The sequence below is a fragment of the Phalaenopsis equestris genome, unplaced genomic scaffold (assembly GCF_001263595.1).
Source record: "Phalaenopsis equestris unplaced genomic scaffold, ASM126359v1 Scaffold000504, whole genome shotgun sequence".
Classification (NCBI taxonomy): domain Eukaryota; kingdom Viridiplantae; phylum Streptophyta; class Magnoliopsida; order Asparagales; family Orchidaceae; genus Phalaenopsis; species Phalaenopsis equestris.
The window spans coordinates 578,120-603,854 of record NW_018164944.1 but is presented as its reverse complement, the minus strand read 5'-3'; the positions used below and the strand labels follow the sequence as shown (position 1 = coordinate 603,854).

At 37.2% G+C, this 25,735-nt stretch overlaps 1 protein-coding gene across 3 annotated transcripts; it reads right to left on the bottom strand.

The window, feature by feature from the left end:
- Positions 1-319: 319 nt before the first annotated feature.
- Positions 320-25,439, bottom strand: LOC110028202 (serine/threonine-protein kinase EDR1). 3 transcript variants are annotated; one of them, XM_020729955.1, is made up of 15 exons: positions 25,011-25,433; positions 16,932-17,328; positions 16,337-16,453; positions 16,068-16,191; positions 15,707-15,982; positions 3,253-3,293; positions 3,099-3,167; positions 2,926-3,026; positions 2,751-2,829; positions 2,533-2,631; positions 2,288-2,356; positions 1,978-2,027; positions 1,140-1,221; positions 951-1,045; positions 320-838 (listed from the first exon to the last, which is right to left on the bottom strand). In XM_020729955.1, the coding sequence occupies exons 1-15, from the start codon at positions 25,271-25,273 to the stop codon at positions 709-711; spliced, it is 1,992 nt and encodes a 663-aa protein (XP_020585614.1). In that variant the 5' UTR covers positions 25,274-25,433; the 3' UTR covers positions 320-708. The 3 variants fall into 3 exon arrangements, with proteins under 3 accessions (XP_020585614.1, XP_020585616.1, XP_020585615.1); XM_020729957.1 differs by lacking the exon at positions 25,011-25,433 and adding an exon at positions 17,420-17,666 and having other exon boundaries at positions 323-838; XM_020729956.1 differs by lacking the exon at positions 320-838 and having other exon boundaries at positions 958-1,045; positions 1,144-1,221; positions 25,011-25,439.
- Positions 25,440-25,735: the final 296 nt, after the last annotated feature.

Here is a 25,735-nt window from a genome sequence, read left to right as displayed (position 1 = left end):
AAGCATAACTACTGAATCTGAACTTGAAGAAGAGATAGAGCAGTCAACGACTTAAATTTGTGATTTCAATTGTCCGATCCGACTATAGGAGCTTCCGGTGGGATGAAGCTCTGACATGATATAAAAAAGTTCTACAGCCGATAGCTATATATTCCGAAGCTATAGAAAACAGTTAAGTAAAAGATTTATTGAATCCCAGTACATTCTCTAAAATTTTCTCTGCTCTCTTACCGATACAGCTCCTATGAATCTATAATGGCGTGCCAGTTATTGTGGCTGAACTTCTAACAGATTGTAGTTATGTTGTTGTGATCGATATCCTGGATTGTTTTGTATCGAATTGGGAAGGATAGCAGAACCTCGTTTTTGTTTTGGGTAGTGTTGAGTTGATGCTATTATCACACATCTATGTAAATCCCCCTAAAATGTATATGTTAGATAATTAAATTCTAAGAATTGTACCATATGCATGTAAAAACTCCTAAAAAAAGATATATATCAGTATTTGACGTAAAATAACATGGCCTTTCTACAAGAGATATAAATAAAATGTACAGACAAAACTGGAGTGTAGCAATTTTCACAAAATGTAACGATATGTTACAATAATGTCCTACATTTTTATGAGGGGCACCTGGTGCATCTTTTCTTCCCCCCTGAATAAAAGCAAAAAACCACACCAAGGGTCCATGAATAATCACAAGAGCCTCAGGAAACTGGCAGGGATGTACGTGGTGGATGCTTCAATCTCCGGGCGGGAGGCGGTAGCGCCATTTCCCTCAAGTTGTTTGACAACCTCCCCACGAGATCCTGGAAGGATGGCCGCTGCAATGGATCGCTGCCAGGTCCAAAACATTTTTAAAAAACTTACCTTAAACATGTACTTTTGCTGATATGGTATATTAATGAAAATGTTTTATTAAAGAACTTCATTCCATTCACCGCGTTACCTTGCCCAACAATCAGTGATGATGGATGCAATCATAGGATCAAGTCCTTCCGGTATATCCAACCGTTGATCCATGAAGCCTACCACTCCGACCACCTTCAAAAAATCCAAATTAAAAAAAAAAAAAAAGTCAGCTTACTACTTTCAAGGTGGCTAATCTTATGAAATTCTTGCACCAAAAAACATTTACTTGCATGGAGTTGAGATTTCTCCAAGGAATGGACTCTGTCATAAGTTCCCATAAGATAACTCCAAAGCTAAAAACATCCGACCTGCATTGCACTTCTAGTGATTTACTATTTGATGTATATAATCCTTCTCTATTGGAAAACATCATTCTTTTAATAAACATGTATCGTAAATCTTTTACAAGGGCTTGTTTAGGATCACTTCTGTTTTTTATTTTCTAGATTTTGTTTAGTGCATTACTTTACATGTTTTTATTTATTGTTTTTAAAAATAAACTAGCTTATTTTTTTAAAACACTCAAAATATCCAAATGTTGTTTTGAGTATTTTTCAAGACACTTAAAAACATATTATATCATACTAAAAATATTTTGTTTTAAATAGAAACAAAAGCAAAACAAAATAAAAAAAAAAAAAAAAAAAAAAACAAATAATAAAATTTAAAAAATAAATAACAGAATTCAAAGGTGATCCCAAACACCCCCCAAGGGTTTTCCACATAATAATGGATCCCAAACACTCCCCAAGGGTTTTCCACATAATAATGGACACCCCCCAAGGGTTTTCCACATAATAATGGATCCCAAACACTCCCCAAGGGTTTTCCACATAATAATGGACACCCCCCAAGGGTTTTCCACATAATAATGGATCCCAAACACTCCCCAAGGGTTTTCCACATAATAATGGATCACCATCCATCACACCTCAAGATTGGGGCGAACGATATGATGGACAAAGATCCATCATTAGTTGCCATAAGTAATTCTTTAGAGAAAATCTGTCCAAAATCTTTTTTGTTCACAAAGAAGAACCAACAAAATAGGATGAGGAAATTACTTCTCACTTGAGTATTCACCGCGGAGGACCTCAGGCGCCATCCACTGAGGCTGCGGAAATTCAAAGTAACGGCTTGAGATCAGTATTTCATATAGGAAGTTCTCTAACCATTTTATTTTGTGGGGTATTCACAATGTTCTATCATAAAAGATACATATTTGAGAATTAGAAGGCTATTGAAAAAGTAGCCATGCGCAGATCATTTCTTAAACATTAAATTTTAAGCTAAAATTGTGTTAATAGCGTAATGCAGAACATTTACTTGATAATCAATTATCTATTTCGCAACAAGAAAGCAAAAGAGCCTTACGGTTCCTATTCCATTTTTTGTTGTTACCACTGTCGATATCTTTAAACTTGACAAGCCAAAATCACCAACCTGGGAAACAAAATTCCATCATTTACAAAGAAATAGTCCATGCAGTGCGTAATAGGAAGGGGTATGAATAGATATGAATTGACACAAGCAAACCAACCAAACTCTGAATTGTTTGTTACTGTTGATTAGGATAATGAAATAGATATTCCATTGTCTGATAAAGAAAGCTTTCTTACCTTTACTCTCCAGGCTTTGTCAACTAGTAAGTTCGAGGATTTAAGGTCTCTATGTATGATAGGTGGGTTCCTTCGATGCAAATAATTCATTCCTTTGACCTGGAAGCAATTTATACTAAGCCAGTCTTTCAAAGAAACTAGTTTAATTAAGCAGAAAATAAATAAATAAATAAATAAAATTTGCAACAAGCATTCAAGATTTTGCATTAGGAACCTACAACATCGAGCGCCATCTGCAAACGCCTTCTCAGGTCCAATGCATGCTTGTTTTTGTGCAGCGTTTTGAAGAGGCTGCCTCTGTAGTAAACAAAATAATAGAAAAAAAATAGTGCTTTATACAATTCCTCTATAACACAAACCTATCTTGCATGCTATAGATGTTAAAAGTATCACCTAGGAAGGTATTCAGTTACAATAGCAAGACGCTCAAGAGAATACACAGCTCCCATGAAAAGCAAAACATTTGGGTGTCTTAGCTTCTTCATGATAGCAATCTGCAATCAATCAAAATGAAGCATTACACTGCTGTAGTCTTCAACCTAAAAAGTTTAATGAACTATTTATACCTCCATTTTGTAGTCCAGCAGAGCACTTTCCTGATAATCCATTCTTGCATACACTTTTATTGCAACATCCTAAAGAATAAGAGAAGATAATGAGTTATAATTCTCAACTAATGATCCAAACTTAAAGAGAACCACCCAAGTTAGGTTATCATACTGAACCAATCCAATGTCCATGATAAACGACACCAAATGTGCCTGAAAAGATAGAGAAGATGGATAAGCATTTTGCCTTACTTCTTATTTGTGACTCTAAATTCTTGATCCAAGTTACAGAAGATTAACTAGTTAGCATTAAAATATAAAAAAATTAATTTTGAGAAGCACCAACATATAATTTAAGTCTTTGGTTTCAACAAAATTTAACATGCTGAAAACTCTACTGCAGTTTACTTTCAGCTTCATGTTAAAGTGGATCATAATATGATGGGCAAGCTCCAAGTTGAAAAGTACATCAAAATTTTCTGGAGCATTCCAATGAAAGTCTAACACTGCGCTAAACATTGGATTTGGATCAAGTGATGATTAAAATCTGTACACGTATCTATCATAAGACATTTAATTATCATTCATGGCTATTTAGATCACTGAAAAAGAATTAATTATAAAAGGGATGCAGTATAAAAATAATGTATTGTAATTAGAATGCATTAACGTTGTTAGATTTAACATAAATTAAATCCAAGACATTACATTTTCTTGTTTAGTTTGAAAAGAAATAGCAGTGAAGGCGGCTGTGACGGTGGCCGACAACAACGATGATAACGATGATCGGTATCGGAGATTGGCCGCGGAGGGTAGGGCTGGGATACAGCAGCAACGAGAAGGTTGATGGGAAGTGGAGGCCGTCGGCGAAGACAGTCACGCTACTGCGGTGACAAGCGGTGACTGGCATGGGTGAGTATGGTGTGTGCGCGCGCGTGCTTGGGGAAGTTGGGGTGGTGGGGCGGGGAGTTAACAAGTTGCGACAGCTAGGGGCAGACAGACGATGGGTTGCAGCAGCGGCGGTCGTTAGTTGAGGACGATATTGTTGAGCAGATATATGACTGTGACAGACAACAACTTAAACCAAATAGTGTATTTCTGAATTTACCCAAATCCATTGAATTACAAATACATTGAAATTGAACTAAAAAATGTATGCAAATGCATTATAATTTTACACTATATTTGTTTTTCTACGAACAAATACTGGATTTTCAAAACACTTGTCAACAAATTGCACTGTACTTGTTTTGCTGCAGGTCAAACAACCCCTTGGTACATTCCTTTAATTTTGCTAAAAGTTGAATCAAAATTGCTTCCTATACCTTATGTCTTAATTTATATAGTCAAACTTTGACATAGAAACCATAATCCATTACTAGGTGAACAAACTTAAATTGTGGGCACTCTACCCCAATGCATGTATGTGCATCCGTGTTTATAAAGTGCATTATATGTGATACGATATCAACAAATTTCTATTAACTGAGCCAATCTTTTGAACAAGAAATGTTCAAACCATGATAAAAAATCATCTATAGCTCATATTTCAATAAACTAATAGTCAAAATGAATAGCTCGACGAAGCAGATCCAATGATACCAAAATTAGTCCAATTCGAGTCAAAACAAGTTAAAATTAAGTCATTAAACCATTTTTGAAAATTTTTTGAGCATATTTGAAGTTCAAATGAATGTCGAATCTAGCGAGCTTATAATCGAACTGAGCGCTTCGACAAAACAAATCCAATGAGCCCAAGATCGCTCAAAACCAATATTGTTAAGGCACTTCGACAAGACAAATCCAATGAGCCCAAGATCGCTCAAAACCAACATTGTTAAGACACTCACATGTCTATCAAACGCCGTGTAATCAAAAAAACCTCTACAGACCGTCTGATCAAAGCGGTTCATATTTCTGCATTAATTGCATTTGAAACTATAAATAAACCTTCACCCCTCTCATGAGAGCAAAATGAAAGCTTGAGGCTTGAGGAATAGACTTTGAAACTTTGAGGAGTTGAAGTCTAGCACTGCTCCTACCGCCGGCCGCCGTCAACAACCACCTCTCGGCCGCCGTCGACCATCGTCGATCGTCATCGACCACCACCTGTCAGTCACCGCTGACCACTTTTTACAATAAATTCATCAGTTCGTCGATGTCGTAACTTCTAAAAACTAGTAACCATTTCTTGCCTATAAGATAAGTGGTTGTAAGTGTAAATATCTTTTTATAGTGGACTCTTCAGCTGGGTCAGACTCCGTGGTTTTTCTCTTTCCAGATTTTCAATATAATAACTTCTAATATCGTTATTAGTTGTTTTCTCTTTTTCGAGTGTGTTGGATCTTCGTACCATATTAAGAAGGCAATCTGCTACTCTACTGCCGTGAATTTTCTAGCACGCATCATAACGCCGTCTACGGGAAACTTCAATCCCACCACTGAAGTACTTGCTAGTCTTACTACATGGTCACCAGACACAATATTCGTTACAATGGAGAATCCCGCTCCAACACCCATCATTCCAGTGAGCAGTCACCAAGCCAAGGGCGGCACGTCTCTTCATCTTCCCACATTGAGAGCGTTATCTTGCCGAAAAAGGCGTGTCAGGTCCTTCTCTTGAAGTCCGAATGTGAAGAATGGAAGAGTCTCAACTAGAGATCTTACAGTTCCTAAACAGGGCTCAACAACCGCTACCCTACCCACACTATTGGATAGAGTTTGTTTACCACTAACTCATCGACCTACAAGAAACACACTGCTTGAAAGAACTTTTAACGACCCCCCTCCGCAAGAGGAAGCATTACCCCTGCCAGGTTGTGATGCTGAACTCCTAGATACCGCAAGTTAGTGGTTGGAGTCTTTCTCTACTCATCCATCTCACACAGTTCGCCTAGCAGTTTCATGTCTTATTGTCATTCCAGATGATGTCATTCGTAACGAGTTATGACGTCATGTTCGGGAAGAGTTCCCCCAAAGAATAAGGATCGCTTCCCCACTCACCATAACGTCCATAAATCTTCTTCCTTAGCGGATGTGGTCCTCAAACACCTCATCTCAACAGGCTTCAAACTTCCGAACATTGACACCTACGAAGGGATACCTGACCCCTACGAGCATATTGATCACTATCGAACAATCATGCACATTCAGCGTGCCTCTGATGCGCTTTTGTGTAAAGTGCTCCCGATCACTTTTAAAGGACAAACTCGCATCTAGTTCTACTCTTTGCTAGGGGGCATTATAAACAGTTTTAACGAGCATGCTAGATTATTTGTAGAGTAGTTCATGGCAAACCAATAGATCATCAAAGATTTATCCCATCTCTCAGGACTTCGCTAGAGTGAAAGAGAATTGCTTAAGAACTACTTTTGCAGGTTTTCCGCTTAAGCCAGTCAGATTCCGTGAGTGAATTCAAAGTTACTGAGAGAAGTCTTCCTTGGGGGGCTTTGCCCAGGATCCTTGTACTCATCATTAGGTGTAGAAGATAGCTCATTCTTATGCTAACTTTGTTCACCGTGTTGAAGCTCAAATCACTGCAAATGAGGCCATCGGCGTAGATAAGGAGCAGTTCGAGCAATTTGGGAGGAAGCGCAAGAGTAATGTCAGAGACAATTATCAACTTTCGAAACAGAGAAATTCCGAACAACAGAAGAATCATGACCTACCTCCCCAACATGTTGACCGACAAAGTGAGCATCGACCTAAGAAATGGTATACACGGTTCAACATCGCGTGTCAATGTCCTGATGTCCATCAAAGATGAGAAAACGATTAAGTGAACTCACCCCTAAAACCTAACTGGAGGAATCAGAAATAATAATGTCATTTCCATTGAAGTCGCGGCCACACCACTAAGGCATGTAAGCAGCTCAAGGAAGAGATTGAAAGAATGATTCGACAAAGATATCTTGGTTGATTTGTGCAAAATAAACCAGCTGATACCGATAATGCTCTCACTGAGGGCAACATACACACATAGTCATTGGGGAAATTCAGATAATTGATGGAGGCCCGTCGACCGATTAAGTCCTTATCACTACACTTGGTGAACCAGTACAAAAGAAATACACTTCGAATCTATCACTTTTGATGATTCTGATTTGGAAGGAGTCAAGTCCCCCACCAAGACCCTCATGTCATTAGCGCAAGAATTGACAAACACTGCTACGATGTAAAGAAGATTCTGATTGACAATGAGAGCTATGTTGATGCCTTATTCTATTCCACGTTTCTCAATTTGGGACTGACAAGAGAAAAACTTCAACTTATATCCGGGCAATTATACGATTTTGATAATCGACCAGTAAGGGTCAAGGGAACAATTAATCTCCCCATTATCATGGGAGATTTTCCTCGACAGACAACCCACTCAATCCAATTCATCATCGTAAACTCGAAATCAGTATACAATGCCATCTTTATGAGACCCCTGAAATCCATCTTCGGCATCGTGACTTATGTGCCACACCTGAAGCTCAAGTCCCAACCCCAGCTCGACATCGTACGAGGGGAAAAACAGATAGTGCAATCATGTTACCTCAGGCAAGCCCAATCACGCGCATCGATGACACTTAGCATTAAGAACTTTGATCTTCGAGATGAAGGTGTAACTCAACAGGCTTCTCCAGTGGAAGACTTGATCCATGTCTCGCTTTCCGATGAACACTCATGAATGGTGCAGTTTGGTTCCCTACTCTCCGATGAGCAAAGATCGGAATATGTAGATTTCCTCCAGAGGAACCAAGACATTTTTGGATAGGAGTCGACCCTACAATGATCATGCACTCTTTAAAAGTAAATCTGATTTTTAAACCGGTCATCCAAAAGAAGCACAACTTCCCCCTACATCGCTTACAAGTCATCGAGAAAGAAGTCAACAAACTTTTGGAGGCAAAGTTCATACACGAAGTACACCACCCAACGTGGCTGGCCAATTTCGTCACGGTAAAAAAAATAGCGGTGCATGGAGAATGTGCGTTGACTGCACTGAACTCAACAAGACTTATTCGAAATATAGTTTCCCCCTCCCACGCAATAGATCAGTTCGTCGATGCCACGTCCGGACACAAGATAGTTAGTTTCATGGATGCATAATTAGGGTACAACCAGATGAAGATGAATCTGATAGACGAGGAATCCACCTCCTTTCAGATAAATAAGGGTTTGTACTACTACCAAGTTATAATTTGGGTTGAAGAATGTCGGTGCAACCTATTAATGCCTAATGGATAAGGTCTTCAAAGACCTTCTCGGTCATATGATGGAGATTTACGTTGATGATATGTCGGTAAAAATCCTAGAAGCATCCCAACACATCTCTTATTTGGAAGTTTTCCAGACTTCTCCGTCAATACGACATGCGCCTCAACCCAACTAAATGTGCCTTCAGAGTCACATCTGAAAAGTTATTGGGATTCATGAATACTCATCGTAAAATTGAATTAAACCCAGAAAGAATCAAGACATTGAGAGACATAGTGCCTCCAAAGAACATTAAGGAGGTGCAACGCTTAAACGGTCGTATAGCCACCCTATCTCGCTTTTTAGCTCTTTCTGGGGATAAGTATTTACCGTTCTTCAAGATATTGAGAGGTGCTAAGAACGTTGGCCTTCAGTAGACAAATGACTGTCATACGGCTTTCGAACAACTCAAGGCATTTGACTTTGTTGCTCCTTCTCTCAAAAGTCCGTTGAAGGGAAGATGATATATATCTACTTAGCTATTTCACCTCACGCGATAAACTCTATTCTGGTCAGGGTGGAAAGCTCAGTTGAAAAGCAGTCTATTCTCTCTGATAAAGACTGCGCTAACCCTGGTATTCTCAGCAAGGAGATTGTCCGTACTTTTAGGCCCACACTATCGACATCAACACACAACTGCCTTTGAAGACTATCCTGCAAAAACCAGAAGTATAAAAAAGATTAGTTAAATGATCGATAGAATTGCGAGAATTTGACATCCATTATCTATCGCGATAAAACATCAAGCCTCAAGTGTTGGCCAACTTTTTGGTAGAGTGCACAATGCCTCCTTCACCTCAGTAGAAACTGTACGTGGATGGAGCATATGGAAACTCCAAAGTTGGTGTTGAAATATTACTCATCTCTCCAAAGCAAAACATATTAGAGTACGGACTCCACTTGAAATTTTCAGCCGCCAATAATGTCACCAAGTATGAAGCCTTTGTCGAAGATTAAACTCGTCAACGACTTTGAAGTACAAAATATGATCATCTACACTGATTCACAGCTCATTGCAGCCCATGTAGAGGGGGAATTTGACGCCCATGGCTTACAATTAGTACAATATATTAATCTGGTGAAAAAACTTCTTACGCGGATCGAAACATACCAAATTGTTCACATATTTCGGAAGCAGAACACCTGAGTCGATGCCCTCTTTAAGCTCACTACTTCGACAACTGGATATCACTGTAAAAGAAGATACATCAAGGAGATACATCTTCTTAGCATCCAAGACCCTTGGGTGATAATGCCTATAGATGACCCAAAAGAGCCATCTTGGATGGACCCCATGATCTCCTTTCTCTGAGGTGGAAAATTGTTCGATGATGCTAACGCGTCAATTCGCCTCCGGCGTATGGCCGTCAACTTCATCCTTACTGGGGATGAGCTATATAAAAAGACATTTGTAAATCTATACCTCAGGTGTCTTTCCTCATCTAAAGCTGATTACGCTCTACGAGAGGTTCATTCTGAAATATGTGGAGAGCATCTCGAGGGTAGAGCTTTTGCCCTAAAAACAATGAGACAGGGTTTCTCCTGGCCCACGATCAAACAAAATGTGTTGGACTTCATGCAAAAATACAAGAGTTGTCAACTACACTCCAATTTTATGCATGCACCACCAATAAAACTCGCATCTTTTCTTAGTCCTTGGACTTTCGCCCGTTGGGAGGTAGATATCATGCGACTGTTTCCAATAGCTACTGGACAACAAAAATTCATCATTTTGACTGTCGACTACTTCACAAATTGAGTAGAAGCTGAGCCGCTCGCCAAGATCACTGAAGGCAATATCAAACAGTTTGTTTGGGAAAACACTGTCTGTCATTTCAGGCTCCCCACAAAGATTATCACTGATAATGGGACACGTTTCTCTGGAAAGTTCTTCACGTCAATCTACAAGAATCTTCACATCCACCTAGTGCAAACTATCATGGTGCATTCCCAAATGAACAGACAGACAGAGGTGATGGATCGAACAGTGCTCAAGGGGTTGAAGACTTGACTTGAGAAGGCTGAAGGGCAGTGGGTGGAAGAGCTCCATAATGTTCTCTGGGCCTATCGCACCACTCCGCAAACTCCAATCGGGGAAACTCCATATAACTTTTGTTTCGACACTGAGTGTCATCCCAATTGACATCAAAGTTATAAACCCACGAGTTAAGAATTTTAACTAGGATAAAAATGAGAAAAAACTCCGACAACATTTGAATCACCTCCCAGAAACACGCGATGCCGTCCACCTTAGAGCTGCTTCCTACAGCCAAAGAGTTGATCGCATTTCAACTGGAGAGTCAAACCTTGAGCTGTCTCTATCGGTGACTTGGCATTGTGTAGTATTGAAGTCGTTGACCGTGGTCCGCAATGCAACAAACTGCCCCCCTCTGGGAAGACTCATATATCATCGTTGTCTTGATCAAATCTGGAACCTTCAAGCTCAAGGATTCAGAGAAGAAAATCCTGCCTCATACTTGGAATACAGAGAATCTTCGTAAGTACTACAAGTAACACTCTAGTCATATGTAGTCAATGTTTGTTATTGTCTGTTGTTGTCTGTTATTACATCGCAACTTGCATACAGTGTCAATATATCTCAAAATTATTAAATGAATATCATTCACTTATTTTCCTCAACATGAAAGATATCGCTAGAAAGTGCAACGGTTCATTCACGAATCATTTCATGCTATCGACATGAGAAATACACAACTTTAATTGCATCTTAGCCAAAGTATGATCAATCTCAAGGGATTCGATCTAACATCTTTCATATAGGTTAACATCACCAATTTTTTACACCGATAATAACCTGAATAGGTTAACAATCCTTAGTAAACTACACCTGACCCCTTCCACACAGGTTCGTAAGCGAGCAATGGTCCAACAAACAACCTCGAATAGGTTAAAAAGTCCTTGGTGAACTTCCGTTGGCTTCTCCCATACAGGTTCAGATCATTGAGTAATACTTTACGCACAACCTCGAGCAAGTTAAAGACCGTGGGCGATTTATTCCCACAACAACCTCCTCACATATGAGAACTAAATGACATTTGGTATCCAATGCGGCATGAAAAGAAAACATGCTTCAAGATTATCACAAAAAGATACATGGGGGAAAATATTCAACAATTTCAAATAACTAAATAAGATGATTAACATGAGTATTATTATCGCTCATACGTCATTCCGATAAAATTTAAAAAGAAAAAAGCTACATCTGTATGGTTTTTACAACATGACAAAAGCAAATACGCTAAAAGCATATAAGGAAGATTAGAGCACTAACCGACGTCAACGTTCTCCTTCGTCACCTCGTCGTAATTGGAGAACACCTTCAATTCACTTTTGATGTCCTCACCATTATCATCTGAGGGATAATCCTCTGAAGCTTGACTGGGAGTGAGCCCTTTTACAAAAATCCTGATTCGACGTTGCGCCACACGACTCCCCTTCAGGAAATCATAGATAAATCCTTCATTGATAAACTACTTTTGCATCTCCTTTGCCTCAACATTAATTACCAGATCACGAGCCTCCTAAACATGGTCTCGAATGATACACTTGAACTGAAGCGAGTTCTTGAAGTCATTCACTGCTTTTAGCTTAACCTCTGCAACATCAACTTCTTTTACAGACAACAAAATCAAATCTTTGCCTCTTAGACGAACACCATCGACTTAAAAGCTTTCATGCTCCTATTACTATCACTGAGATTGACTTGTGTCTCCACCAATGCCTCTTGTGTTCTCTCCAGATCCTAAAGTTGCAACGAGAAAGAAGTAGTTATTGTTGAGAGTTTTGTCCTACTACACTCCGTCAACTGTGATTCCAGAGTCGTGACTCCTTCAATCTCAAATTCATATCGACGCTTAGACTAGCCTTGGAGATACTTGATTTTAACAAATTCGGAGTTCAATTTTCTCAGAGTCAGTCCTAGCCCCATCTGAATTTTCACCATTTTATTTATCTAGAAGAAGAGAAGTCTGGGTCAGACTAATAACATGATTATACAATGACAAAAAATTAAAAAAACTTACAAAACTCTCAGCCTTCAAGAGCCCAGTACATTCATGAGAACACATTCTTGGGAAAATATGGATAGTCAAAGGACTAAATAGAGACTTTTGCGATTCTTTAACCTTCATATTGTTTTTGAGGGAGTACTTCACTATTGTTGTTCATTGTGGGTCGCTTTGAGGATACCACGAGGGCTGGTTTGGAAGGTCCTTAAATTTCCTCAATGCTATCGTCATTGAGGAAATCAGGGTAGAATGAAAGCTTGGCCTTGAACAATGGTTTCTCGCCCACAAATTCATGAATGTATTGCGTCTCAAACAGTATCCCCTTAAAGTCACGAAATCCTAATATTTGCAGTATTTACTAAGTATTCTGAAGAGATAACTGCTAGAACCTTCATCGCCTCCCACAGAGCTGTCAATCGTTCTTTGTAAAGAAGAATCTCACGGACCATCGTCTTATCGATTTTTGAAGGAGAAAATCCAATTTCTTGTGCTTAAACATCACAGACACTTGCATGTCACTAAAAAATCAGCAAAGTCGTGCTAAAATTGTCAGTTTAAACATCAACTCGCGACTCATAAAAAAACGGTCAACCCAATAATGACTGTCATCACCCAACACGACAACTAAGCAACACAAACTCCAAACACAAACTCCAAACGACTTCGTGATTTCGATAAACTCAGATGCCGGAAAAACTGTAGGTCAGCTCTCAAGGCTGCCCCATGAACAACAATAACCGAGGAGAAAATGCTCAATTGGATAAAGTCGGTAATTTCACCACCATGTTATTTAAAAAGTAGTACTTCTTTCGAAACAAAATCAAGTTGCTCTCCGCAGAATTGACGTTGCATCCTCCGAGTTATGGCCCTTCCTCTGGTTTTCAGCAGAATGAAATTCTTCAGTTGTCGTCACTTCCACAACGTGAAAGATTTCATTGCTCGATTGCAATGCAGGACGAAGACAACTTTCCTCTTGGTCGTAGCATGAAAGAAGATCATTTTGTTCGTCTGCTACACAGGATAAGGAAGACACGACTTTCCTCTTTGCCATAACAAGAAGATCTCGTTGCTCGCCTACTACGCAAGACGAATATGACTTTCCTCTTGACCTCAACACAAAAAAAGATCTTGTTGCTCATCTGCTCTATAGAGCGGGGACGACTTTCTTCTTCTGAGAAATCTCAAATCATCTACTGGGAAGAGACGGGGACTCCACCTCTCTCATATTCTTCTTGTCTATTTATAGACTCATTATTCATAACTAAAAATTAAAACAATTCATTAAAACAACAACAAAGCCTCAATCCCACTAAAATTAATGCAATCCATTAAAATGATAATGATAATAATAATATTAATAATAATAATAATAATAATAATAATAATAAATGATAAAATCTGCTTCGAATTCATGGATTCATATACATAAGTTATATGCAAATGCTATGAATTCCCATTTAACTTTTTCGTATGCATAAAATGTATTTAACGTTTTGAGTTCCCCTATTTACATTCTGCCAAAAATATATATCTAGACACATTCTAAAAATCGCCTAAATTCCCCCAATTCAATTGTCACCGTTAGGCGGTCCGAATAATGTCGCCATTCAGTCGCCAATCTACTGAAATGTCACGAAAAATTTGTGTTATATTCAAAAGCTTTGGCTGATAAGATCTTCCAGTTCAATAGTCGGATTAAACATATTTTGTATCGATTATATGAGAAATTATCACACGCCGCTTATAAGCCAATATGAATTAATATGAGAAATAGCTATAAGTTCTTATATTAATAGTAATTATACATTATAAGTGTAATCTCCCATTATTCAATATTTTGTTTATATATATAATATATATATACACACTAAAAAGCAGTTTGTCATTTACTTTGACAGCATCCAAATCTTATGCAATAACAATAATAATAAATAAAAATCAAAAAAGAAAAACTCAAGTTCGCAGAATTTTGATACTTTCGAATGATGAAATTGTTCTTGCCCAAAAATAAGGAGGGAATTGATATGTTATCAATAAATTTTTATCATCCGACACAAATTTCGAGACATGACATAAATCTTGAGGCAATTTATTGAACAAAAATGTTCAAACCTTGATAAAAAAACATTCATAGCTTAGATTTCAGCAAATTTATAGTCAAAATGTCCTGCTCAACGAGGCGAATCCAATGGTACAAAATCAGTCTAATCTGAGCCAAATCAAATTCAGATTAAACCATTAACTCACTTTTGAAAGCATTCTGTACATATTTGGAAGGACAAACAAATGTCAAATCTGACGAGTTTATAGTCGAATATAGCGTCTCGACAAGACGAATCAAACAAGCCCGAGATTGCTCAATTTTGGCATTATTAAAGCCCACAAATGTTCATCAAACTTCATCTGATCAAAGAAAACTCTCAAGACCGTCTGATCAAAGTGGTTTATATTTCTGCATTAATTGCACCTGAAAATCTAAAAATAAAACCTCACCCCTCATGAGGGGAAAGGGGAGATTGAGGCTTGAGGAAGAGATATTGAGGCTTTGAGAACGAGCTGAAGTCCAACACCTCCGTCGAGCATCGCCGACCATCGTCAACCGTCACCTTTTGGTCGCCACCGATCACCATCGGTTGCGATCCACTTCTTACAGCAATTTCATCAGCAAGTCGACGTTGTAACTTGAGAAACCTAGTAACTCTTTCTCGCTTGTAGGACAAGTGGTTGCAACTGTAATCAACTTTTTATAGTGGAACTCTTCAACTGTCAGACCCTGTGGTTTTTCATTTTTTATGGTTTTCCACATAAAAATTTTTGGTGTCATTATTAGTTGTTTTCTTTTTTTCGAGTGTGTTTAATCTGTGTATGACAACAAGACAATAATTTGTTACTCAACTGACGCGAATTTTCTAGCACACATTAATATGTATGGTAAATATATGGCATGTGTGGGCCAAACAATAAAAATAGTTCTATTGAACTTTTTCTAATTCATAATTTTCAAGGTTTGATTGTTCCCATGTCTCATATAGCTAAGTTCACATGATTCCGGGTATGAAGTTCCAAATATTTTGGCTGGTATTGGATCATTTAAGACAAACTCACCTGATATTACTAACCTATCAAACATTCAGTACAATGTGCAGTTATTTTGTCCAACTTTAATGCAAGGTGTCGAAATTTTCCAACTGCTATTACTTTCCAATGATTTAAAACTGCTATTGTTTATTATACCATGATCAGAGCGCATGTAACAAAACTTAATATGATGAAGTAAAAAGATATCTTATTAGTACACAAAAGAGTGTTTATCTATGTCAATGTTTCACTATTTTGGTAAACATGAGTAAATACCTTGTCCAATTTCCTCCCCCAGCACAAGGTCTTCCCAACGGATTTCAGAGTCTGCAACCAAGTTTGGTTCTATTTCATCAACAGTTGATGAATCTGATTGGCTACTAGCAATATTTTCTAAAGCAGAAACTGATTTTGAATGCTGACAATCTTCCATCTTTGGTGATGAATTCTTCTTTGATATTTTTGCTTGTTCTGGTGAAGCTTCCAGCAAGTTCTCTCCATTTTGCAGCATATCACTATTCTCCATATTAGTTATGAAACATTGTTCAAGACCTACAATTGGCAAAAGAGTTGTTAAAACATTAAATTCCAAACATCACAATACTGAATAAATATTTTGCAAACACATCCTGCTTACTTGTACTCCCATTTCTGTAAGCAACCATAACTGTTTCTTTCTTAGGACAATATTTCCCTTGATTGCATGGAGCGCAACATTTTGCGTCAATTTCACTGGGTCGTGAAATTTCTGCATGTTGATCCTGTATCGAGAAAAAATTGTCACCATTACACATGGCATCTGTTAAACCCCGAGAAGCATTTCAACATGCTTTTCTGAGTGGTACTATAATGATGCCAAAAATAAATGCAAGAAAGCATCAAAATTACGACAGCGCCGGGACATACATTTTGTAATGAACCATCACCTAAAACATATGCCGAGTTAGTTTCTGCATCTCTCTCCAATTCTGATGTCTGACTACCATTTATTCGGATGTTCAGCTTTGCAAGAAATTTCCCAGCCTGATATTTTTCAAGATGAAAAAAATCACATAGAAAAGAAAATTCCCATTAAATTTTAAATAGCAGAACAAACGCTAAATAACACATGAACCAACACAAAAAGTAGATTGCTGAGCTATTTCAGGAGGAGCATGCAGGTAAAAATAATAGCAGCTGAATTAGTTTATAGTCTCCACACACTTTGATGACTTTTATATGGTTGACTTTTGTCATGCTATCAAAATGAGCTCCAGTTAATTCTCACAGACCATACATTCAAAAATTGGGTCTCAAATTAGGACGAATCCATCACTTATTGATAGTATAGGGGATAGCATGCTTTGCTAGTCCGGCATATATTAGTACTCTGGAAAAAAAACTCACCTTCACCATTTTTAGGGTGCAGTAGATTATGTGGAAAGGTTAAAACTCGAGAGATATGACCAAATTTCTAAAATGATTAAGTATGGAAGAAGATATTGGTGCAATTGATGCATACCAGATTTGAGACAGATGATGTAATTTGAGGTTGTGGAGACCACTGTACTCTATTAAACTTCAAATTGGGCTCTGTTGGCTCTCTCAGAGCTTCATCAAAATGTGATTTTGGTCTATCTGGTTTTGCATTGTTTAGCATTGAGGCATCGCTTGAGACAGCAATAATACCAACACACACTCCATTCTCATACAATGGGTTTGCAGTTACCATTGCCATGAATAATTCGTCTGACCTCTTCCTAAATGAAAACTGAACAGACCACGTTTCTCCACCACATGCTCTTTCCATAATGCTTTCCCAATTAGAATGATCGCATGCATCAACAAGTAGATCAGTGACCTTCTGGTTGAGCGCTTCATAGCTCTTCCATCCATAAAGAAATTCTGCTGCTCGATTCCTGGTAGATTAAAATCTAAATTAATCAACTGAACTGGCAAGTTTTTTTCCTATTGCAGCATGCCTTGTAACATGAGAATATGCTGTTATACTTGGAATTGTGTGTTCTGAGGCACTTTCCCTTCAATTCATGGTCTTTGTTCTGAAGTTATAGAAATCTACTTCAGTGGCTCAGGCCAATGTATAAGCAAATGGAAGTGGAAACTTTTCAGTTATTTCAAGTTTCATCCTCTATACAATTCGCCATTTTCTTGGTCATCTATCAGAGCAAAGTGATTACAGAGATTCCTCACCTTTACAACTTCGCATAAATAATGAAAATTGCATAACGTTCAAACAATTCAATGTATCAGAAAGTCAAAATAATAACTAGGAAACAATAAAATAGTTAAGAATAAAATCAATGCATGTCTTAAACTCTGCCAGCATTGCCATGTCAAGTTAACATCAACTTTATACTCTGTATTTCTAGGCTTCCACAAACACCAAAGGAGCATAATACAGGAGCATTTCTAACTGTTGCATGCTAGAAAACTTACGGTGGTAGAATAGGCTATTTTACATTCTAGTTTTGCATGAATAGATAGAGAAAAAAATTAAGATAGTCCAAATTTTTTACATGAAAAACCCAAATAAGGAAAAAAATCATAGGGCCTATCATAAATAAAATAATTAACTATATTAGTTGAATTACGAAGATCTGCTTTTTCATTTAATGGGAAAAGAAAAGATTATAAAAAATGCAGTTCATATTAGGATGTTCCAGGTAAATGCGGCGGAAATAATGCGGGGAGAAAACAGTGTCGGTGATGAATGTTGAAAGACAACAGTAGAATAACATTACTTGAAAGCAACAATTGGATGATAACGATCAAACAATGAGGATAGGAACACAATAATCAAATGGCCTTGGTCTAATGACCAGAATTGGACTATGATGGTTGGATGATGAGAATCAGACAATAGTGGACGAATGACGCCAATTGCGCAGAGCTCTAAAACTCTTCAAATCTCCAAGCTCTTTTCAAACTCAAATCTAGGTCCTAATCATGTGGAGAATGAGAATTTATTTAACTTCTTTAAAAATAATATTGCTGTAAATCTAGCCAAAATACTAAAACACTGTGTTGGACTGCTCATATTAATTTCTTTCATTGCAGGCCATTCTTTCTGCGTTTAATTGTTTTAATAGCCACACGTTGAATAATCTTAGGCTTATTAAATTCTACTCGCCGGGACACTCTATTTAGCCATAAGTATATAAGATTTAAAGATTATTTGGTCCTTCAATTAATATCTAAAAGCTTTCAATCATTATTTAATTTGGGCTCATTTGAACCTTGATTGGACCATATTTGACGTCTTATTATTCAACTCAAGATGTTCAATTCAGCTATAAAATTGCTACAATTAGAATTTGGATGGCCCGCAACTTAAATCTATTCATTACGCATTTAGAATTCATTTTTGCAACCTTATTATAAAATTGAAAAAAGTAAAAACGTTAAATTTTTTACGAGTCCTAAGAATATTTCAACTATAACAGCATAGATTAATAAAAAACTAAATAAGTTTTTACATCATATATAGGATAATTTAAGGGAGAAAAGTAAATTGTTAAAATCCACTCACCTTTAAAAATGAACCTTCTGAATTGTTGAAATTAGACTATAGAGTTGAAATTGAAGTATTGAAACCAAAATTTATGAAGTAAATAAAACCAAAGTATAACAGACCCACAAAAATATTTTGTAATTGTTGTTATGTACTAGAAAATTCGCTACAATAAAAAAATCATAAGCCTTGGTTCATTATAATTTCCCAGCACATATAGATAAAAGCGTAAAATATAATCAAATTTTTAATGTGAAAAAAACCCTTGGAATGGGAAAAATAGTGGGGCCTAACACAATTAAAATGATACACGATATAATAAAAAGTACAAAGATCCACTGTTCATCTAAATTGAGAAAGATGAGATTATAAGATTATATTGAAATTTAATGATATGAGTTAAATGCGATGTTTAAATCTAAGATTATGCTGCAATATAAGATTATGAGATTATGTTGAAATTCACCACCTGAATTAACAAGTTTTGGGTTAAATTTGTGAGCATTAATAGAGCCAATATTCCTTTCACGGAATAATTGTTTTTATTATATTTATTTATAACGACAATCAAATCACTAGTCGTCATTACTTATTATTTCTTTCCTATTAGCCTTTATTCCCTCATTATGTATTTCCTATTTGCTTTTTTCTATTTAATTTCTTTCTTATTGGTTTATTATGTTTCATTTCTTTCCTATGTTGTGTCTATTGTAATTGGGTTTAAATATCTCTCATCCTATCAATGAAATTAAGCAGTTTTATTTCAAATCTCAACATGATATCAGAGTCAAACCCTAGATCCAACAGTCACTGGCCTTCTCTGCCTGAACCAACAGTCGGTGGTTCCCTCTTCTGATTTGTCCGTCACAGATGTTTCTTGCTCCTACTATCAGTTTCCTAGGGGTTGCTTCTACAACCGTTGATTTTCCTGATTCCACCTGTCGCAGACTCTATAGACGTTGGTTCTACAGAAAGATGCAACAACAGTATTTTTTCTTCTATGACAGTAGCAACCATAGATTTTCCTGATTTCAACTACCGTTGACTCTACAGACACTGATTCTACAGAAAGAAACAACAGCATTTTTTCTTCTATTTCCAACAACCACAGTTCTTTGCAGGTATCCAAAGTCCTAAAGTTGTATCCATCTACCATGACACTACTGGAATCTACTAATGGCTCGAAACCATAACAACATCTACTTTGGCTCAGTTGGAATTATGATTGATTCCTCCAACACTGGATCATCTTCAGTGTTCTTGATTATACCAGAGGATCAATTCCAACCTCCGCTCCCTTATAGACCGGAGGACTAGAAATCAACAATTTCTTGATCACAATCCATAAATTAAATGACAGTAACTTTCTCCAATGGTTTCAATCTGTTTCTTTGTTCATCAAAGGACTGGGAAGTTCAGTTACCTCACAAGTATGATTCGTGAGCCTCCAAAGACTGACCTAACAGAACTCCATGATCATGTCGTGGCTGATCAACCTTATGGAGACTTCGATTAGTTGTTCATACATGTTCCTCCCTTCAGCTAGTGTCCACTAAACGGATGTCCGAGATGCCAACTCGGATGAAGGAAATTCTAGCCAACTCTATATGTTATCTAAGAAGATCAGGGACACTAAGTAGGGTCAAGGATCGTGACCCAATATTATAATGACATTTTTACACTATGGATAGAATGTGACATGTACTACGACTATACTTGGGAGTCTCCGGCTGACCTATCCCTCTACCAGAATATTGCAGAAAAGGATCGTATGTTCCAATTCCTGGTTGTCCTTAAAAAAGACCTTGACGAAGTCTGAAGCCGTATTCTTGGACGGAATTTTCTTCCTTCCGCTCGCGTTGCTTTTACTGAGATTCATCGATAAGAAAGCAGGAGGCTTGTCATGCTCGACACTTCTACTCCTTCAGTCGAATCATTCACATTGATCTCAAATAGTGTTCAACCCTCGTCCATGCCACTTCAGACCAGTCACCTCACTTGCGATTACTGTCACAAACCCAACCACACCAGGGATAAGTGTTGGAAACTTCATGATAAGCAAACATACAAACCTTCAGTCAAATCCTCTACTTTCAAGGGTCTCACAGTGATGGTCGGGCCTGCCATGGCTCAACCAACTTCTCGAAACATCCTAGAATCCTCTAAATCCTGAAAATTCAGTGGAGCAATTGATCAAGCTTCTTGGAGCCAATCAAGTCTTTAGGGTCGTCAACCTCTTACGTCCGACAAGGTACTCTTCCTATAACTCTCACAGTTTATTCCTCTAGTTTATGGATTATTGTTTCAGGTGTCACTGATTACATGACCGGATGTTCGCAAGCTTTCTCAACTTACTATACGTGCTCTGAAAATAATAAAGTCAAAATTGCTAATGGTTCATATAGTTTTATTGCTAGTAAATGATTAATTGTACTAACAGCCGATCCAACTCCAGAGTCTGTTTTACATGTTTTTCAGTTGAAATGCTACTAGTTATCTATCAACAAGTTAATAAATGATGTTGATTGTATTGCTAATGTCTCTTCTGATGGTTATGTTTTTAAAGATCGTCATTCGAAGAGGGTGATTGGAATTTCTAAGAGGGTGGTTGAATTCTACTATTTTTAAGATAAGAGCACGGAGAATGAGGACAAACCTCTCAAGAGTTATAACGTATCTTGAATCATTCAATGTCTCATTATTTTGTTGCATTGTCGTTTATGTCATCCTAGTTTTCAATATTTAAAAAGGTTGTATCTTTTGATGTTTTCTAATAAAAACTATTCTAATTTCAATTGTGAGATATGTCAGTTAGCTAATCGGGTCCACTACCATGACTTCCGTTGTAACTTATCTCGAGTCATTAAATATCTCATTATGTTTTTGCATTGTCGTTTATGTTATCCTAGTTTTCAATATTTAAAAAGGTTGTATCTTTTGATGCTTTCTAATAAAAACCCTTCTAATTTCAATTGTGAGATATGTCAGTTAGCCAATCGGGTCCACTACCCACCCCACACTCACACGCCGTCTGTTCATTTCTCTCTCATTCAGAGTGACCTTTGGGGACTCTCTCGCACTCCCTGCTACACTAACAAACGAACTTTGATTGATGATCACACTCCGATGACATGGGCCTACATTATAAAAGACAAATTGAAGGTTGTTGTCATCTTCCAAAACTTTTACACCTTCGTTTTAACTCAATTCAAAACTCCTATTCAGGTTCTTCGAACTTTCGTTTTATACATGTCTCTCACTCCTGACTTTCACTCTACTGCCTCCAAAGGGCAAGTGTACAAGTTGTGGAAGTCCCTCTATGGGTTAAAGTAATCCCCAAGGGTCTGGTTCGATAAGTTCAGAAAGATGGTTGTGGGCTATAATTTTACTCAGGCTCAATCGAATCACACTATTTTTTCGACATTCCTTCAATCACCAAGTAGCTATCCTTATTATCTATCTGACGATATTGTTCTTACAAGTGACGATCTCCCAGTATTTGAGTCCTTAAAAGACATTCTTGTTAAGTCCTTCGAAATGAAGGAATTGAGACCTCTCCAGTACTTCTTAGGCATGAAGATGGATCGATTATCTCAGGACATTTGTCTATCTCAGCGCAAAAATGTGGTTGACCTCTTAACAGAGAATAACCTTCTTTTGTGTAAACTACTTGTTGTCCCTTGGATACCAATGAGAAATTATCTAACATCCAAAAAGTTTTGTCTGTCAACAAGACTCGCTACTCTTGTGGGGAAACTCATCTCTCCCATAATTGCCCCAAAATATGTCTTGTAATTGGTATAGTGAGTCAATTCATGCATGACCCCTATAAGCACCATCTCGAAGTTGACTATTGGATTCTCCACTATTTAAAAGGTATGACAGGCTCAGACCTCTCGGTCAATTATTATTTATACGGATGCAGATTGGGTCGGGTCAGTACATGATCGACGTTCGACCTCGGGTATTGCTCATTTGTATGGGAAAGTATTGTCACATAGAAAAAAAAAACAGTTTGTGGTTGCCCGAAGCAGTGTTGAAGTTGAATTTTGGTCCATGTCCTTGGAGATCTATGAAACCCTACGATTACTACCATGTTATATGAACTTTGTATGTCAAACTTTGTCCCGCGCAGCTATTCTGTGATAATAAGACTGACATTAGCATTACTCACAATTCAATCCAACATCACAATCCAATCCAGCATGATTGTGTCAAACATGTATTGACAGACACTTCATTAAGGAAAAAATTGAGTCCGAAAAATTTTTTGTTCCTCTTGTGTCCTACAGTGGTCAACTAGCAAATATCCTCATCAAGAATCTTTCTCGTTTTTTTTTCGATGACTTCAAATCCAAGTTGAATATGATTGACATCTATGCTTCAACTTGAGGGGGAGTATTAGATTTATTTATAATGGCAATTAAATTCATAACTGTTATTACTTATTATTTCTTTCCTTTTAGCCTTTATTCCCTCCTTATGTATTTTTTATTTACTTTAATCTATTTTATTTATTTCATATTTGCTTTATTCTATTTTATTTTTTTTATTTTCTTTGTTGTGTCTATTGTAATTGGGTTTAATACCCCTCCTCTTATCAATAAAATCAAGCAGCTCAATTTCACACCTCAATAGTTTTTAAGTACAATTATAGTTTTAAAAAAAGGATTACTAGCCTATTAGAGCGCTTCAACCATGGATAGATTCTCCATCCCTTTGGTCCAAGTTCAACACCTCTTGGATCGTAGTTAAACGGGCAAAACAAACTGATTTCTGATGAACCAACTAGCTAGAACATTGATCAACTTTTTATCTTTTGATTTTCATTAGATAGTTAGAAAAGAAAGATTTAGAATATAAATAGAAAAAAATAGTAAAGTTATTATGCCCCACATTTGATTTAGAAATATATGTAAAATATTCAAAAGAGAAGTGTCTTAAATTAGAACTAAATCGTTGAAAATATCATTATTATATAATATAAAATTATATTAAATAATTTTAATATTTGTACCGGTTGAACCGTTTAGCCTTAAAACTCTCCTTTCAGTTCAACAGCCGATCCAATTTTCACAACCTTGAATATAATTGAAAAGTTCTAGAAAATGCAAAAAAAAAAGATTGAGAGAGAGAGAGAGGATGCAAAAAAAAAAATGAAAAGGTTTTTTTTTTTAAGGATATTAGAGTACAATCCTGATCAGCCGTAAGCACGATGGTGACAATTGCATGATTTCATGTACATGTAGGGCAATGTCATTATGAATAGAGAATGTATTATATTGGTTAATGTTTTTTTTTTTTAATTAAGTTTTATTTATTTACTACATATTTGTATTCTTTCTTCAATTTGACTAGAGGTATGGAAGATGAATTTGGAAAAGAATGTTTTCTAGTTCCCAATTTTATTGCCATGCCTATGCCCCTTCCTCAGATTCCCTCTACTCTCCTATGAATGCAAGCAATTGTTTCAGCCGAGACACGATGTCTTCTGGTGGCGTGCTATGATGTTATTTTGCCAGTTTATCATATTCATTCTAGGTAGAAAACATTGGGTATAAACGTTGTACACAAACATTCTTCCAAATTCCCTTCATCTGAATCATTTTCCAATTATATATTCCTATAAACGTTGTACACAAACACCCTATCTCTCTTTGTTCAATTTCACCATTGGGTAGTTCGAAAATTCTCGAAGTTCATACCCAGCTTGCTTTTCCTACGCTTATTGTCAAAAATTAAGATACATACAACATCGCAGATCTTCTCCCTTCTCCCGCTTCCCCTGAAAACAGCAATCCCACGGGCTATCGGCAAATCCAAGTCGGTAGTTAAAAAGTTTTCAAGCTCGAATGATTTGAACCTCACTAAAGCATAGGAACTCATACAGTAATTAAACTCTTAAATGCATAAGAACGTCTAACTAAATCTATAATAATCTTTGGTGCAGGCATAAGAGGAACTCCAATAACTAATCAGTGAAATTAAACAAAAATTTAAAAAGCATAAGAACTTCAATCCAATCTCAACAGTAAAAATAACGCATAAGCCTATCAGATAAGAACAAACCAATAGATAATTTCTCCGGAAACCGGCCTGCAGATAAGCAGCGCGTGACCGAGCTGATGCAGAATGCTCTGATACGGATTGTTGACAAAGTTTCCTGTCATCATCATCATATCGTACTTTCCCTCCGCTCGGCCTCGCCGATTCGTATTTCGTTTCGCCTCGCCTTCATCGCCGAGCAAGACCTCGAGATGCTCCCGGAGCTCCGCCTGGCTCGCCTCCAATTCATGGAATCGCTTCACCAAATCCTCCACCGCCGCCCCCATTCAACGCCTTCCCTCTTCAATCGCCGGCGATGAACGCTGAGGCCGATTATCCAGAAGTCAGCTCCGACCACTTCCCGTCGACATTTTAAGCTCCCACTTCGATAAAAATTCTTCTTTATTGAGATATTATTATACTACCAAGCGGGCCGGCGTGCAATTTATGCTGGCAAATCAAGTTCCGAGATCAAGATTTGTAACGGCAACTTGCGCAGGGGCTTTTTGGGAAATTCAACCGAAAACAAACAGCAATACATTGCAGTCTTTCCTTTTTATAACAAGACAGGAAGATAATTATGGTCATTGGCTATGCTATTTTTAAAATATTTCATTAAATAATATTTTAAAAAGCTTGAAATGGGGGTCATCAGATATCAAGTCAAATATTAATATCTTTGCTGCACCAATTGTGTCCTGCATAAGATAAAATTTAAGAAATTAATTCATTTATATGCATTGAATTTT